At 37.8% G+C, this 17,532-nt stretch overlaps 1 protein-coding gene across 1 annotated transcript; it reads left to right on the top strand.

The window, feature by feature from the left end:
- Positions 1–2,446: 2,446 nt before the first annotated feature.
- On the top strand, positions 2,447–4,878 carry LOC127775692 (putative F-box/LRR-repeat protein At5g02930). Its single transcript, XM_052301978.1, has 4 exons — positions 2,447–3,334; positions 3,800–3,976; positions 4,072–4,265; positions 4,782–4,878. Exons 1-4 carry the CDS (start codon positions 2,447–2,449, stop codon positions 4,876–4,878), a joined length of 1,356 nt encoding a protein of 451 aa, XP_052157938.1.
- The last annotated feature ends 12,654 nt before the right edge of the window (positions 4,879–17,532 follow it).

Here is a 17,532-nt window from a genome sequence, read left to right as displayed (position 1 = left end):
GAGCGCGCAAAAGGAAGGAGGAAAATGGATATGGATACAGAGGGAGACAGATATAAGGAGTCGAGAACTAATGGCTGGGGGAGTTCTTGATTGTTTTTTTTTCATTGGTCGACTGACGCAAAGGATTCCCGAAAGGTCTAGGGTTCAGTGTGTGCAATATCTCCATTCTAAGGGACATGTACATAATTTATAGAAAGTCTAGGGACCGTATCGAGAAATCACTAATTATTTCGTTTTTTCTTTGCTTTTCTTCTTTTTGTTCTTTTTATCTCTCATTTCTTCTGCTTCCTCTTCCCTTTTCTTTTCTTCTCTTCCCTGATAATGCTGCCTGCCATGAATCATGAATGGCGAATGGTCGGCGGGGAGTTCGGCGCAGCAGAAGGTGCATGAGTGGCTAGCTGGTCCGTCCGTCGTGAGGGTGCTGGCGCGGTGGCCTTGGCTCGGCAGCTCGGCACGTACGCGGCCTGGTGTGTGCTCGATGGCTCCGCATAGTTGTCCTGGCACGGCGCCAGGGTGCGGAGCAGGCGCTGTGGTGTGGCATGGCACGGATACAAAGGCCAGCGCGGCGCGCGCATGCACGGAGGAGTGGCCTCGGCACGGGTGCTTCGGCGGTGTGACGCGCGACAGGGGTGTTCCCTAGTTGTTGCTCGCTGATTTCCCCTTTTTGTTCTTGTCCTTTTCCTTTTCTTATTCCTTTCACAGACCACAGTCCTTATTATGAATTCGTGACTCCCGGCCAGGGCGACGCGCAGCCAACTCAGCACGGCGCTGCACGACCGGCGTCCCGGGATGAGCGCGGAGGACATGGATGGCGCTAGCACAAGCATGGTGTTCATCGCTGTTCGCACCCACAGCATCCCGTTCATCACAGTGCGAGCGTCCAGCGCATGGTGCAGCCAATGCCGCCGGCGCGTCAAACGCACGATGCGCGCGGGTCGGGGCTTCGGGCAGCACACAACGGTGCCGGCATGGTTGCAGCCTTGCAGCTTGGCTTTGGTCGAGCGCGGTGCGGCGAGGTTCTAGCAACGCTGGTTGGTCCTCGTCTTGCTCCCATGCACACGGTGGTTTGGTGCCCGAAAACCCCAATCGGCTTTCGCAAGCAACTTTGAGTCGGCACTGACGGTGATAGTTGCCGTTGGGAGTTGCAAAAACAGAACAAGAACAAAGAATGAAATCATTTTTGGTATACGATTGGAGACTTCCTTGATTTCCTGATAACATTCTTTACATCTTTCTTACCGATAGAGACTCGTGCATATAACATATTGTGTGCAAGCCTAGAGCTACATAAAAGGGATACATACTAGGAATACAAAAAGAGACAAATATATGAGGGACATGTAATCTTTCTTTCATTCATCCATTGCTCTAGTGTACAATAGTCCTCTCCACTCCTCTATTCATAGCCATTGTCCTGTAGTGATGGCCCATTAGTGGGTAACCTAGGCTGGACCTTCATAGGCTGGCCGGTTTCTTAACAGATCTAAAATTTTACCAAATTTTACTTCTAGATCCATTGGACTGCGCTCTCTCCCCTAATCCACACAAATACCCTTCCTCCTCTTCCTCCCCTCCCCGACTCAAAACCCTAGCCGCCTCCACCCGAAACACCATCTGCTGCGCCGTTGTTGCTCCTGGTGCTCGCCTCGTCCATCCTGTTCTTCTCTTCTCCATTTCTGCCGCCATCACCTCATCCTCCTACTCTACAGCTTCCTCATCTTTGGTTATGAACCCTCCCACGGCCACTTTTCCCTGCAAGATCCACTTGCCATAAGAATTTGATTCCAGTGGTGCCTAGATAAATCGGCGCCTACCGTGTGCTCTGCGACTAGCTGTTGCGTTGGTCATCCTTCTCAAGTTGTTACCACCACGCCTAACCCTTTCTATCCCAATCCCAAAAACCTAACCTTGAAAGGGTGTCACCATATCCTTGTTATTGCCAGCTAAGGAGGCTGAAGCACGCCACCCTTTACCACGGCACAAATCTAAGAGGTAATCATTATGTCAAATTACTTAATATCTATGAAGTATCTGAGGATTCCCTAAATTAGAAAATGTCATGACATTCTTAGTGAGAAATTTTTATTTTAAAATACATGTTATATTCTTCAAAAGTTTGAAGTTATTTGCAATTACTTTGGATTATTGAATATGTATTCTTTCCTAACGATACAAATTTGAAGGAAAGGCAAACTGTAAGGAAATAACCGAGTATACATTAATGAACATAGATTTTATTTGAAATTTATATTGTGCATTACTAGTTAATTATTGGGTTAAAGCATATCTTAATCATGTAGTAGTATAACCATCATTTGAACCAACAATAGCTAATTTCTCTCTGTTTGGTTGGGAAGATCAGCATTCCAAGTTTCATTGCTCCTTCCATCCTTGGCATGCTTGTTTCTTTTCTTAACTATATATACTCTCCCACTTATCCAACAGAATGGCTGGAGGCAACAAAAAAGTGAAGAAAGCTATGGAAACTATTGCCACCAACATCAATGATCTCCCAAATGAAGTACTACAGTACATTCTATCTTTCTTATCAACACGTGAAGTTGTGCAAACATGTGTGCTCTCTCAAAGGTGGTGCAACATCTGGAAGTTTGTCCCTACTGTGCATGTAACCAACGAAACTATTCAACATTGTCAGAAGTTACTGGATCATGTCATCATGCAAAGAGGTGATGTTTCTATCAATACTTGTCATCTGGAATTCATTAAATACTTTCGTCGTGAGAATCGTAAGGCAAATAAGTGGATCTTTCATGCCCTATCAATATGTAAGGTTAAGGAGCTTAGAGTTTATATTCAGTTTCAAGATTTCTTCCTGACGATTACCAATCAGGCTATCATATCTGGTTACCTAAGAAAGTTGGAACTTGATTCTGTAAAGTTAGAAGCTAATTCTCTTGATTTCACAAGCTGTCCATTATTGGAGGAACTACAAATGGGTTATTGCATTATTTATGCAAGGAAGATCGTGTCCAAATCATTGAAGCGTCTAAAAATGGAAACTATGTTTTTTGAGACAGAAGATGATGATGGTTGGCCTTGCCGCTTACACATTTCTGTCCCAAACATTGTATCGTTGACCCTACTTGGTTTTGATGGTTGGACTCCACTGTTTGAAAGCATGCCATATTTGGCATTTGCAATTGTCACATTTAACGATGAATGTTATGATACTTGTCAGTATTCTAGCTTTTGGGACTGTGGTAATGAAGATTGTGAGGGTTGTTATGCCATTGGTGATCACTTAAATGGTTCTGTATTTCTTCACCACTTATCACATACTACTCACATGGAGTTGACAAATGACTGCAGAATGGTATGCTTGCATGTTCTTCTGTTTTACTAAAGAATTTAATTTACTCATTTTAAAATTGCTTAAAGTGAATTCACCAATAATTTAGTTGTTGCCTAAATAAAACTAAAACAAACTTTTATTATTGCAAACTACTTTTAAACCTTGGAGAACATTTATGACTCCTTTTTAGAAAATTGTGAAAAGAAGTTATTGCACATATCAAACTTATAGAAGATCATTCATTCATTTCAAATGGTAATATTGATATAACAATAGTGCCTTTTTTATTCTGATATATGAAATTCTTCACTAAGACAATAGTAAGTATTTGTATTTATTTAAATTGTATAAACTTGTGTGAATAATTTGTAACAAACTATATGTATTTGTTTAACAAATTAAATCTGTTTTTAATACCTACGTGTAACCCAAGCTAATCTCATAAAAACAAACTTAAACTGATATATCGTTTCTTGTTTTGACCAGAATATGAATGACTCTATTTCAACCATATTTGATAGAGATTTGAAATGGTGCCCGCTCTTTAGAAACTTAAAGACACTGCTATTGAACGAGTGGTTTTTGGAAAATGGATTACGGGGAGTACTTCGCATTCTACAACATTCACCTGCTTTGGAGAAGATCACTCTTAAACTCTATATGGTAAATTTTCTTAATCTTCTATTCTTTTATTACAATGCTATAATGTTGTATATAGTTGATTTTACTGAATTCTGATCTTCCTATACTATATAAAGGAACCTAAAAAGATTGTGGAAAGTGAAGAAAGCTATGGTACAATGGAACAACCATTTGTGATGAACCATCTCAAGAAAATCAGTGTCAAATGTCAAAAGGAAGTGATGTGGGTTAAAAAGATCATAATGACCTTAACTCAATTTGGCATACCTCACCAGAGAATTTGTGTCAAAGAGATTCCAAGATCATCCATGTAAGTTAACCATTGGTATCAGTTTTTTTCTTCACTAAATATTTCAATTATATTATCTGTGTTAGCAATACAAATGATATGAAAGCATCTTTGTGAGGAGGTACTGTTTAGGTTGTACTACTCCACCAATTAGGGTCCAAATGCTAATGCTGAGAATTATACACACATGGATGTACTTTGCCAAAAATATGGGGGTGAATACGGCGTTTCTATGGGACATGCTGAAATTCAGCCGATATGCACCCTTAATCTTTCATAACTACGAAGAGTGAAATATATGAACTTTTTGAATGAATAATTTTTTGAGTAGAGGAACTCAAATTCTATGAATAACTAGCTAAAACTTCAAAAGATGCTACATTGTTCGAGGTCACGAGTTAACATACAGCGCAATATATAGTATACTATTCATCAAATGTTGTCACAATACGCTATATAAGGTTGCCGTGTATCCAACGAGGGGTAATTTATTGTACACTAACAAATTATGGACTCCATTGTTTTGCTTATTGACAGAATAAGTGAAATGACATATTTGCAAACGGAACATAATTTGCGAATGAAACCTTATAAATGTGTTCTTAACGATCTAAAAGCAAAGCCTGAAAGATAAACTATGCTTATTGACAGAATAAGTGAAACGACATATTTGCAAATGGAAAATAATTTGCGAATAAAACTTTATAAACGTATTCTTAGCGATCTAAAAGCAAATGCTGAAAAATAAACTATGCTTATTGACAGAATAAGTGAAACGACATACTTGCACACGGAAAATAATTTGCGAATAAAACTTTATAAACGTGTTCTTAGCGATCTAAAAGCAAAGGCTGAAAAATAAACTATGCTTATTGACAGAATAAGTGAAACGATATATTTGTAAACGGAAAATAATTTGCGAATAAAACTTTATAAACATGTTCTTAGCGATCTAAAAGCAAAGGCTGAAAAATAAACTATGATGAAAAAAAAATCCCAAAATCAACTCCAAATTTAAGGTTGAAAATTTAAAATTTGGCTTATAAGCATAAGCATAAGCCAAAAGATAAGGTTGTATATTGTTGTGGAAATTGCACCCAATTAAAATTCATTTCATGTCTTCTAATTCATCTGTCCACATGTTATATCTTCGGTGAGGGTTTTAAATTCATCGTATGGATCTAAGTATTACCACGAATCCAACAAATATTATTTAGAAATTCCTAAAAGAAAAGAATAATCAGGTAATATATGGATATGTATAACCTTCAGTAATACATAAGGTGATGTGCAAAACAACTAATATATGATAGTTCTTAATAAGAAAAGAATTTTATTGTGTCAGAAATTTAGAAAACACCATAAAATATTGTGGTAATCTGCTTGCTGTCTAGCACTGGTCCAACTATATGTGTTTAATGCAGACCTGAAAGTTTGAAACAAAGGATTGCATAACAATAAGAGAAAATTGAAAAATATGGGGTCTGCGACTTCATAATACTGGTACATCAGGTCACCAGCAACAACAAAAAATAGATTTTATGCACACACTATTAACATGTAAAAAAGAGGAACTGAAGCAAGATATAAGTGGACACCAAGCAAAACATTTTCATATTTACATCAATTTTTGAAACAACTAAACACAAACATTGATTACTCATTTGGAGTTATAAATACCATCCAATGAACTACGCAGGATAAGAACCGAAACTGGGGCCTGGGGGTGATGGCCGGATCCATGAATCCCTACAAACCAAATCAAACCAATTCAATTAGTCGACACCAGTTTAATTTCTGCAAGCAGTGATAACATAACAACAATCTGAAACAAACTTCGAGCGATCAACCAAATGCATGCTTCACAAAAGATAAAACTGATTGGAAAGAGTATTAGAGTAGAGTGTGAATATGCATTAGGGGATCTTAGCATTATCTATGACAAGCAAACATGCCTGAGCCACCGAGAGAAGCATAGCACACAGATCCATCCCATCGGTTCCTCTAGTCATCAGGGGGATATGGATGGCTCACTTGTCACACTTGTTGCACTTTTATGGATGGGAGTAGGGCTGTCAAAAAGCAAAAGCTCGTGAGCTTTACCGAGCTTAGCTTGAGCTTCTACCAAGCTTGACTGTGTATAGTATATATTGTTTGTTCATGTTATTGATTTAATAAAATTAGCATGTGTTTGCACAATATATTTATTTTAATCATTTTTTGCTCTTTTATTAGTGTGATTAACTAGAAAATAATTATACTTATCAAGATACTATCCTTAAAATATATATTATACTACTTACGGCCAAGCTTGCCTAAAAGCTCGAAGGTGCAATAGGCTCGGCTCGAGCTTGTGTCAAGTTCGAACCTGAGCAGATGACCTTGTTCGAGCTCGGCTCGTTGACAGCCCTACATGGGCGTTACCATCGAATCATAACCTATTCCCGTCCAATGGCTCATGGTTCCAAGAAGAGGACGTACAAAAGTCGAGGAGGAGCAAGCTGGTGGTGGCTCTCGTGCGCATGTGGAATTCAAAATAGCGCTAGCTGCTCTCTGCCAAGGATATGGAATGACAGGATGTAAGGTACACTGGGCTGATGAATCTCGACCGCTCGATTGAGATCCAACGGCTAGAAGAAAATGAGGTGACATGGAAGCACAAGTACACAAATAATTGCTATTAACTACTACATCCATTTCATATTATAAATTGTTTTAACTTTTTTTAGTCAAACTTCTTTGAGGTTGACCAATTTTATAGAAAAAAATAGTAATATCTATAATACTAAATTAGTTTTATTAAATCTAACATTTAATATATTTTGATAATATGTTTGTTTTGTATTGAAAGTGGTTCTACACCTTTCCATAAACTTGGTCAAACATTAAACAGTTTAACTAGGAAAAAATCAAAGCAACTTATAATATAAAATAGAGGGAGTACATTGTATACATCTATATGATCATAAAAAGAGCAGCATAAAAGCTAAATCATACAAACTTGATTCAGTATATATACTAAAAAAATGGGTGCTCAAGATGGAACCGTAGCATGCATATTAGAACCATGGTCTTAATTGTTGCAATAGTGACACCATACTGTATTGCATTTTCTTGGTAATTTGCCTATTACAATACTACATAGTCATAACAGCTCTCCTAGAAAATTCTATTTCCAAGAGAACTATTGCCACTAGTTTCAGTTGATTTCTTTTGAAAATATGTGAGGAAATCCTTAGATTTGCAAATTCTATCTTGGTAACAATATGTACACTTAAACTATGTATTATCTAAAAGTATATATTGTCTAAGCTTTAAAAAGTGTCAATGCACAATCTTGTCCATTGAACTCCAAATTTGCTGAGGTCCATTAGGCCATTCACAGTGCATCACCAAATTTTAGCATTCCTCCCATGCCATATAGACCAAGAACGGTATAAGCCACATGCTCCACAATGCAAGTTACAGCTCCACGATACAAGTTACATGTAGTGGTGGGTCCCACCATCTCTCTGTCTCCTTTACTTTTTTCAACTCCAGTACTCCACCATCCCTCTCTCTCTCTCTCCTCGCATCTCTCTCTATCCTTTTTTTTCCTGGTGGAGGAAACGAGGCGAGTGCCGCGCCGAGCAGAGGATGGCGCCAACAACGAGTGGGGGATGGCACGGTGGCCCTCTCCCTGTCCGGCCTCCTCCCTCGGTGGCAGGCATGGATCAGGGGCAGCGCGGCCAGCGAGTCCCGACCGGCGCAGATCGAGGGGCGGCGCAGCCGGAGCAGCCGCTCCTCTCTCCCCGTCGGCCCCGCCCTCCCCTCCTCCTCCTCCTCCTCCTCCTTCTCCTCCTCCTCTAGCATGGGAACGAGGGACGGCGGGGGCAGCCGCGTGAAGCCGCTCTCCCTGCTTCCACCTCTCCTCGTCGGGGCAGAAGCTGTGACGACGGCGGTGCTGCGGCGGCGGAGCACTGAGCGGAGCGGCAGCGGAAAGGTGGCGGCACCGAGCTTCTGATCTCCATTGCCCTCTCCTCCCTCATGTCTCCTCTCCCTCTCTATCGCCCTCTCCTCCCCTAACAACGGCGGCGCAGATCGAAGCAGCCACTGTCGGGATGGGTCGCCGCCACCACCCCGACGAGCTCGGCGCTGTGGCGCTGCATTGCTTACTAAAGGAACAAGTGAAGAAGAGATGAGTCAAGGTCTCTCTAGGTCCACCACAAATTCCACAACTTAAGATTGCATCTTCAGGAGCACAATGCCTCCTATCCAACATGTCCCTTGTGTTCAGTTTGTCCCATAAAAGCAACCACATGAAGACTTTAATTTTCTTCACACATTTAGTTTTCCAGATCCATATAAAAGGTTTTGGAACATTAATTCCAACAAAATTAGCCTTATAAAACTTTTGAGCAGAGTAAATATGTGAGTTCCAAATGAAGGACCATGAATCCACCTTCCTTGGACTAAGAGAAATAGAGCCTAAATCAGATTGCAACTATAAAAACTGTTCATAGGCCCTATCAACCAAAGGTAGATGAAAATTAGCTCAAGACTCAAGAAAGAACTTACAGATTTCCATCTCACAAAAACTTGGGAATAAAGATCAGGGTATCTCATCTTTTTAATCTCACCATATTCCAAAGATCATCCTAGAATAAGACGGTAGAACCTGTGCTCAATGTGCAATGTGAAATAGCTCTGAAGATGTCAGCTAATTGAATTATGTCTCTCCACCAAAAGGACCCCTTAGTGAAAACCAGATGAGGAACTTTAGTTCTATAATAAGATGCCCAAATCAGCCTAACCCAAGGCAGGTCCTGTGCAGTATAAAAATTATGAAAATGTTTCGGAAGTAGAGCCTCATTCTGAATGTACAAATTCAGCACACCTAAAACCACCTTTGTCCTTAGGTCTACAAACTTTATCCCATGATGCCAAAGACTTTCTTTTAACTGAGGCATTCGATCCTCTCCAAAGACAATTCCTTCTTGCTGTGTCAATTGCATCTATAACAGTTTTTGGCAACTTCAAAGAGCACATGTAGTAAGTGGGAATAGTATACAGAACTGAATTTATCATGGTTAGTCTACCTCCATAAGGGAGAAAAGCAGCACTGGCAGTCAATCTTCTTTCCACTTTATCAACCAAAGGTGCCATATCAACTACTCTTGGCCTTGTGGTGCCCATTGGTAGTCCAATATAAGTAAAAGGCATTGTGCCCACTTTATATCCCAAAAGCAAAGCCAAATTATTAACTTTCTCCTCAGGAATATTCAAAGGATAAATGATAGACTTGTGATAATTAATTTTCAAACCAGTATCCTGAGTGAAAGTGTGCAGAAGAGCTTTTAAACAAAACAATTCCTTCTGAGAGGCTTTTTTAAAAAAACATTGTGTCATTAGCATACTGCATAACTGGAAAGTCCTCCCCACCTTGATCATTTATGGGTTTAGTCAATAAACCAAGATTCATGGCTCTGTTTAAAATCACTTGAAGGACTTCAGCACCAATTACAAAAAGCAAAGGTCAAAGGGGTCTCCTTGTCTGACACCTCTCTTGCTCTAAAGAATTTTCCAGGAACACCTTTCAACAAGATGGAGGAACTTGCCGAATTAAAGATCATATTAACCCAATTCATCCATTTAGAGGGAAAACCCATATTTCTCATAATTTCCAAGATGGTTGAGTGCTCAATTGTATCAAAAGCATTTTCAAAGTCCAATTTAAGGATCAGGATTTCCCTTTTAGACTGTTGACATTGGTGGATATATTCAAAAGACCAGGCTTAACAATCCTATATAGTTCTCCCCTTAATAAAACCATACTGATTTCATGAACAACCTTCTTTATCACTCCTTGAAGTCTATCAGCCATTAACTTAGTCAAAAATTTCAGACTAATACTCATAAGAGAGATAGGCCTAAAATCATTAACATTTTCTGGATTAACCTTCTTTGGCACCAGAGTAGTAAAAGAAGAGTTAATACAGTGAAGGTCAACTAGTTCAACATGGAAGTGAGCAGCCAATCTATAAAAATCTTGAGAAACAATTGGCCAGCAATTCTTAAGGAAACTGCTAAACGATTATTTTGAGCACGCTTCCAAACTATTAAACGATTTGTTTTTTACAAAACATTTTATATATGAGTTTCTTTTACAAAATAAAAAAAATATTTTTTCAAGTTTATAATAATTAACACTCAATTAATCATATCCTAATCACTCATCTCATTTGCATGCGAAGGATAAGCTCAGCTTAAATGCCTTCTCGAACGCAGCCTTAGTCCCACTTGCTGGTTGTGCAGAGATTGATTTATACTGTTACTTGTTCAAGCAGTAGCAACAATTTATTAAGCCTTATACATGAAGCACAGTGAAAGCCTTGTTAAACAATTTGTTAATTGTGTGTGGTAGTGCAGGTATGGTTCAACAAAATTAGCACACAACTGGTATTTCCTACTCCTTTGTTAAAGTAACCTTCAGTACATTTTTTGTTCACCAAGCTATCAAATTTCCCATAGTAGATGCCCGTGGCCTATAGTCGGCACCGAAAACGTGTCTTCTACAAAGGTAGTTAGTTTCCAGACTCCACCACACCACGTCCTCCCTATCCTTTGTCACCAACTCCCCTCTGCTCGGCTCCATGACCTAGCTTAGCTAGAGGCCTTGAGTTCAATGCGGTCCAGCAGGATCTAGTTGCTCTAGCTCATACTATATATCCAGATCCAGTTGGATTTGGTGAATGTTGAGGGAGACGGTGGTGGCCAGTGCGCTGGGAGAGAGGAGGCGAAGGATGCATCTCTGGTAGTACCATATATGGAAAGGAAGAGATGGAGGATGGCTAGGGGGGAGGGAACAAAGAGTCAGTAGAGAAATGGAAGGGAGCATGAGAGTAGGAGGGTAAGGAACATTCAGGGCTTGAAATTAATTAATGTAACTTCGAGCCCGTGGTTATCGCTATTGGTTCAATGTTAACGGAGTTAGTTGTGGTCTACATGATTGTTCAACATGACATGTTGGATGCGCTATCATAACCTAATGTTATCACGACTGATTTGATGTGAAAAAATAAAATAACCTATCTTGGGCTAACTCATGTAAAAGAACTCTATCTTGGGCTAACTCATGTAAACAAATAACGTATGAGTGAATTAAAAGTGATATACTAGCCTATATATCCAACCAACTCCATAATTGATAAAAGATTAGAGAGCAACCTTAACCTTAACTTCTATGTGTGCCTTGCTCAAAATTCCTTTTGAGAGGCCTATTACATCAGGTTTTGCCACAAGGTTCATCTTATGGACTAAAACCTTTCATTACTCAAAGAGACTTATTGGTTCTCATGCTTAATTGTTTTGGGAGACCTAGACGCTTTAGCTTGCCAAAAAGATGCCTATTCGTTCATTTCCATTTTCCATTCGAATTCTTAGTTAAATTTCATCCCTGATAATCCTCAATAACTTATGATGTCCCTATTTTATCTGCAGATATTGGAATTAAGTGAAGTGGAGAAAATTTCGGTTGGATCTTTAGTCTACTAAATTATCCAAATATTTATGCATTAAGTTTGTTTGTGCATTTGTTTCCCGGCTATGGTTATCAAATTGTTGTTTTGGTTCAGTTTACTTGGATATGGTTTAACTCGGTGTATTTTATCTGTTTTATTTTGATCAAGTAAATTAATTACTTTTGACTTATTGGATCATTCTGGTTAAAATATTAACTTTATGTTATTTGTGCTACTGTATAATTGTGAAACAGATATTTTAGGACCTTCACAACTGATTTGTACACAATTTTCAGTATACATTTGGTACCTTCCATTACATTAGTGTGAAGCTACTAGAAGGTTCCACAAATCATTGCAACCTTTGCATAATTGGATTTAATCGAAAAAGGAATGTAGTAGGACCTTATCGCAATTTTAGAACTATACTAGGAATTCAGCGCGTCTGTTGGCGCGCTGAAAATTTATAGCCTGTATATATTATTTATTGATCATATTGGACATAGAAAATATATTAACTTATTAAAGGAATAGAAAAAGGAGCCTCCACGTTCGCTCTCACGGTCTAGAAATTCTCATATTAATTGGAGAAAAGGAAAAAACATAGTCCATATAGAAATACAATTTAGAAATAGTTGAAATTCGGAATATTGGAAAAGGACACTAGAGTACCTATAGAAATATAATTAAGAAATAATAGAAATTCGGAATTAAAAATAAGGAATATGAAATACAATTAAGAAATATAATAGAAATTCGGAATTAAAAATAAGGAATATTAGAAGTAGAGTATAGTGTCCATATAGAAATACAATTAAGAAATAATAGAAATTCGGAATTAAAAATAAGGAGTATAGAGTCCATATAGAAATACAATTAAGAAATATAATAGAAATTCGGAATTAAAAATAAGGAATATTAGAAGTAGAGTATAGTGTCCATATAGAAATACAATTAAGAAGTAATAGAATTTCGGAATTAAAAATAAGGAATACTAGAAGTAAAGCAAAAAGGAGCCTCCACGTTCGTTTTCACGGCCAAGAAATTCTCATATTAATAGGAGAAAAAGAAAAATAGAGTACATATAGAAATACAATTTAGAAATAGTTGAAATTTGGAATTAAAAAATAAGGAATATTAGAAGAGGAGACTAGAGTCCATATAGAAATACAATTAAGAAATAATAGAAATTCGGAATTAAAAATAAGGAATATTAGAAGTAGAGTATAGAGTCCATATAGAAATACAAATAAGAAATATTAGAAATTCGGAATTGAAAAAAAGAAATATTAGAAGTAGAGTATAGAGTCCATATAGAAATACAATTAAGAAATAATAGAAATTCGAAATTAAAAATAAGGAATATTGGAAGTAGAGTACAGTGTCCATATAGAAATACAATTAATAAATAATAGAAATTCGGAATTAAAAATAAGGAATATTAGAAGTAGAGTATAGAGTCCATATAGGAATTTAAAACTAACTAAAATTGGGAATAAACATAACAAAATTAAAAGTAGAGTTCAGAGTTTGTATAAAAATACAATTTACAAATAACTAAAATTCAAAATTAACAAATACATGGGTAGAAGAGTGTAAAGTCAACATAGGAATACAATTTAGAAGTAACTAAAATTCTAAATTAAAAATTAAAGAATATTGAAAGATGAGTTTAGAGTCTACATAGAATACAATTAGAAATAATAAAAATTTAGAATTAAAAATAAATAATATTAGAAGAAGAGCCTAGAGCCTATATCTATATAGAAATACAATTTACAGATAACGAAAATTCGGAATTAAAAAAAGAAATATTAAAAGACGAGTCTAGAGTCCATATAGGAATATAATTTACAAATAACTAAAATTTGATATTAAAAATAATTAATAACTAACACGTATATAAAATACAATATGAATATTACACATTAGTAGTTTTGTATAGTTAGTACAAAATTTAAAATTATGCTATCATTTAAATATATTTGAATAATATGTTAAGAAAACATATATGCTATAATATGAGAGAAAAAAAATATAATGATGCTAGCTGTGTAATCTGCGCGGGCCACCATGCTAGTTTATATAATTTTACATGGTTTAGTTTAATTTATGCACAAATCATATATTCAAAAGAATGTTTTACTGGATTTTATTTTTATATATGTTTGTCGAAGATTGAGATGGATTGTAGTAGAATAGTTGTTAGGGTTACGGATAAGGTAAACTCTCTACCCTTGGATATACGCTATACATCGATATGGTATATCTGCACGTATACGGACGTTCTCTGTATATGCTAGGGAAATTCATCACGGAGTCCACAGATGGAAAGATTCCTACCCGGATAGGAATGGGTCGTCACTGTATCGTGTAGGGTCTGATGTCTCCGAGTCCTACTTGGAAACCACCTGACCTGCGGTATAAAAGGGATCCTCGGGAGGACCTAAGGCATCGAATCTCATAGCCAAGACAACCACCACAGCCTACAAAGCCGGAGTCTACGGGAGCCAAGTCGCCGAGTGATCTAGTCGAACCAACTCGACTACGATCTCGTCGGTATCATTGAGTTCCGCTATTCCCTTTGTAATATGTGATTTCTATCATATAATTCCATATCAACTGGATTAGGGCTATTACTTCCTAGGGGCCTGAACCAGTATAATCCATGTTTTCTGTTTGCTTGATGTCATATTGCGTAGATCCTCGTATCAGCGTACCCCAATACCCTCTATATCCGGTCTGCGGGTATCCCCCGTCGATAATAGTAATATGTGCTTTGTCAATAACTATTTGGGTAGAGATTCTGTTGTTTAACTTCATGAGTATAGGTGCATATTAGGGGAAAAAATAGCAAGTATATTTTCTTAAATTGCAGTGATTTCATAAAACTTGTAAGTTTTGCATATTCCTTAGCAAAAACTTGGCCAATATTTTACATTATTTGCGTTATTTAATTTATTTTCTATATATTGTTTTTTTCATTAAAATATACAATGTCAATATAGTTATAGTACTCGCATCAATTTCAATTTAATCGTAGTTATATTTATCTTACGCTGAGTTGAGTAGTGTATTTGGCTTTTTTCACAACTCGTCGTTTATCAGGAGCACACTTTTCAAACTAATAAACAATGTATATTTTACAACAAAACTTTTTATACAATTTTTTTCCAAAAAAAATCAAATAAAGCTGTTTTTAAGTTTGTAATAGTCAATACTCAATTAATCATGTGTTAATGGTTTGCTTCGTATTACGTGCCACAAACTCCAAATGTCTAATTTATGTGAACACACTTTTCAAATTGCTAAACATTATGTCTTTCGGAAAATATTTCTATAACAGAGTTGTTTTAAAAGATCATATTAATTTATTTTCTAAGTTTTAGCTAATATCTAATTAATTCTACGCTAATACTGATTTGTCTCCCCTCCATTGACTTGTCCTATAGGATTTTTCTGCGCGCAGCTATCTGTATATGTCACGGCTAGCTGCTCGATTAATCCTCTATATTTATATAGTTTATTCTTAATAAGTGTAGTTAATGTTATTTCTCTCTTCTCTCATTAAGTCACATCATATCAGTTATTTCTAGCGTTTGGATGATAAATCTATGGTTAAAATAGTCTCTTCTTTATCTCTTATAAAACCATGTAAGCTTAATTATTTTAAGGCTCAAAATTTTGAGTGTCACATAAGACATAAAATAAGGTTAACTTGCATTATATCTGCAACCATGTCATATGAAGCAATTTTTTTAGTTTTAATAGACATATTACATCTTATTTGTATATTGTTAGGGTTATGGATACCACATACCTAATAATAGTTGACTAAATCTCGGCAGGACCCACCACATACCATGTTCTATACGAAAACAACCTGTGGATATAGGAGGAGTTCCGGATAAGGAAAGACAACCAGAGTTCTACATGGAAACGACAAGGACTACTCGGATTGTATCCATATTGGTTTCCCTAGTTTTACTTTGACAAGGGGACACCTATGGGTATAAATACAAGGCCCCCTAGGAGGAGAGGGGAGACACCCAACATAGAAGCCACAACATACAAGCCAACATATGCCAAGAAAAACCGCCAGATATCGACATCAGAGATATGCCTGGATCGACCCTATCCGGTACCTACAGAGGCCGGCCGTAGGGATCTAGCGCTATCTTTGATCTCGCCGGACACAAACTCGAGGAGGAAGACTACCCTGATATCGATTACGAGTCAGAACTTCAGACTGCCATAACGACAATAGTTAGATAGGCTACCCCAAATATTGTACTGGTGTGATTATGGTGAATAAGAGCAATACCGGCTTCGGCTAACAGGATGTAGGGTTATTACCTGACAATTCAGGGGCCCGAACCTATATAAAAATCCTCGTCTCCGTCTCTTTTACCTCAGTCTCGCATATATCCTAGTACCAATGATCCCCATACTATGCAAATACCGGAACCGCGACATCAAACGTCGACATATATATTATGTAACTTTATTTTTCATAGCAACGCGGGTATTCATATACTTCCTCTTCACATCCATCCACGTTTTAGCTTGTTTGGCAACTCGAGGGAAGAGGATTGTGAGTTTACATGAGAAAATTAATGGTGAGATTAAGATGAGAATTTGATTTTTAATCCCAATGTCTTGTTTGGTAGAGAGGTGGAACTTGATAGGGAGTTTAGTTGGAGATTAGGTCATTAATGAAAAATGGATGGTTGAGATTTGTTTAGGTGGAGTAAAGGAGGAATTCCCTCCCAATTACCACCCCTACCCAGGAATTGAAAAGGAGGTAGTTTCTTTCTCAATTCCTCATCCCTATGCCACCAAAATTCCCATATCTTCCAACCAAACAAAACAGTTAATAGCCTCATCTCTTTAAACTCCCAATCCCCTCTAAAACTCCCCCGACCAAACGGGCCGTTTATGTTTGTTCTATTTCTGCCTGCTCGGCTTCAGTCCGTTATTAGTCCAGACAGCGCGCAGCTCTGACGCTAAGCACGAGCACCAGGCCCCCAGGCAGGCCCAGGCTTGCGTTACTTGGGGCCGAACAGCCCAGCAGCCTGTTGGTTTTTTCTTCTTTTTTTTTTCCCCTTAAAGCATATAACGCGCGTTAGCTGGATTGATCTAGAGGGCGATGAGGCACAACCGGCCGGCTTGAGAATATTAGATATATTCCATAATGTTGCCAAGAAGCGGAACAACAAAGCTTCAATTAGCGACCAGTGAATCAAAAAGGCCTAAGGAATAATGGTGTTCACAGTAGTCCTGGGTGTGTCTCCAAGACTCCAACCCAATCAGTTCACTGCACCATGATTGAAGGTTATAGAACAAATTAACCAGGGCATAACCAGGCAGGCCCAGTCCTGCGTTACTTGGGGCCGAACAGCTCAGCAGCCTGTTGGTTTTTTCTTCTTTTTTTTCCCCTTAAAGCGTATAACGCGCGTTAGCTGGATTGATCTAGAGGGCGATGAGGCACAACCGGCCGGCTTGAGAATATTAGATATATTCCATAATGTTGCCAGAAGCGGAACAACAAAGCTTCAATTAGCGACCAGTGAATCAAAAAGGCCTAAGGAATAATGGTGTTCGCAGTAGTCCTGGGTGTGTCTCCAAGACTCCAACCCAATCAGTTCACTGCACCATGATTGAAGGTTATAGAACAAATTAACCAAGGCATAACTTATTGTAGGCCGGACGACTACACAAACATACAACATACTCAGTACAACTTTATTTGAATAATAAGTCAAGGCTAGGCCAATCAGAGCAATTAA

This window comes from Oryza glaberrima, chromosome 6 (genome assembly GCF_000147395.1).
Source record: "Oryza glaberrima chromosome 6, OglaRS2, whole genome shotgun sequence".
Classification (NCBI taxonomy): domain Eukaryota; kingdom Viridiplantae; phylum Streptophyta; class Magnoliopsida; order Poales; family Poaceae; genus Oryza; species Oryza glaberrima.
The sequence above is the reverse complement of the archived record's forward strand: the minus strand, read 5'-3'. Positions and strand labels throughout refer to the sequence as shown.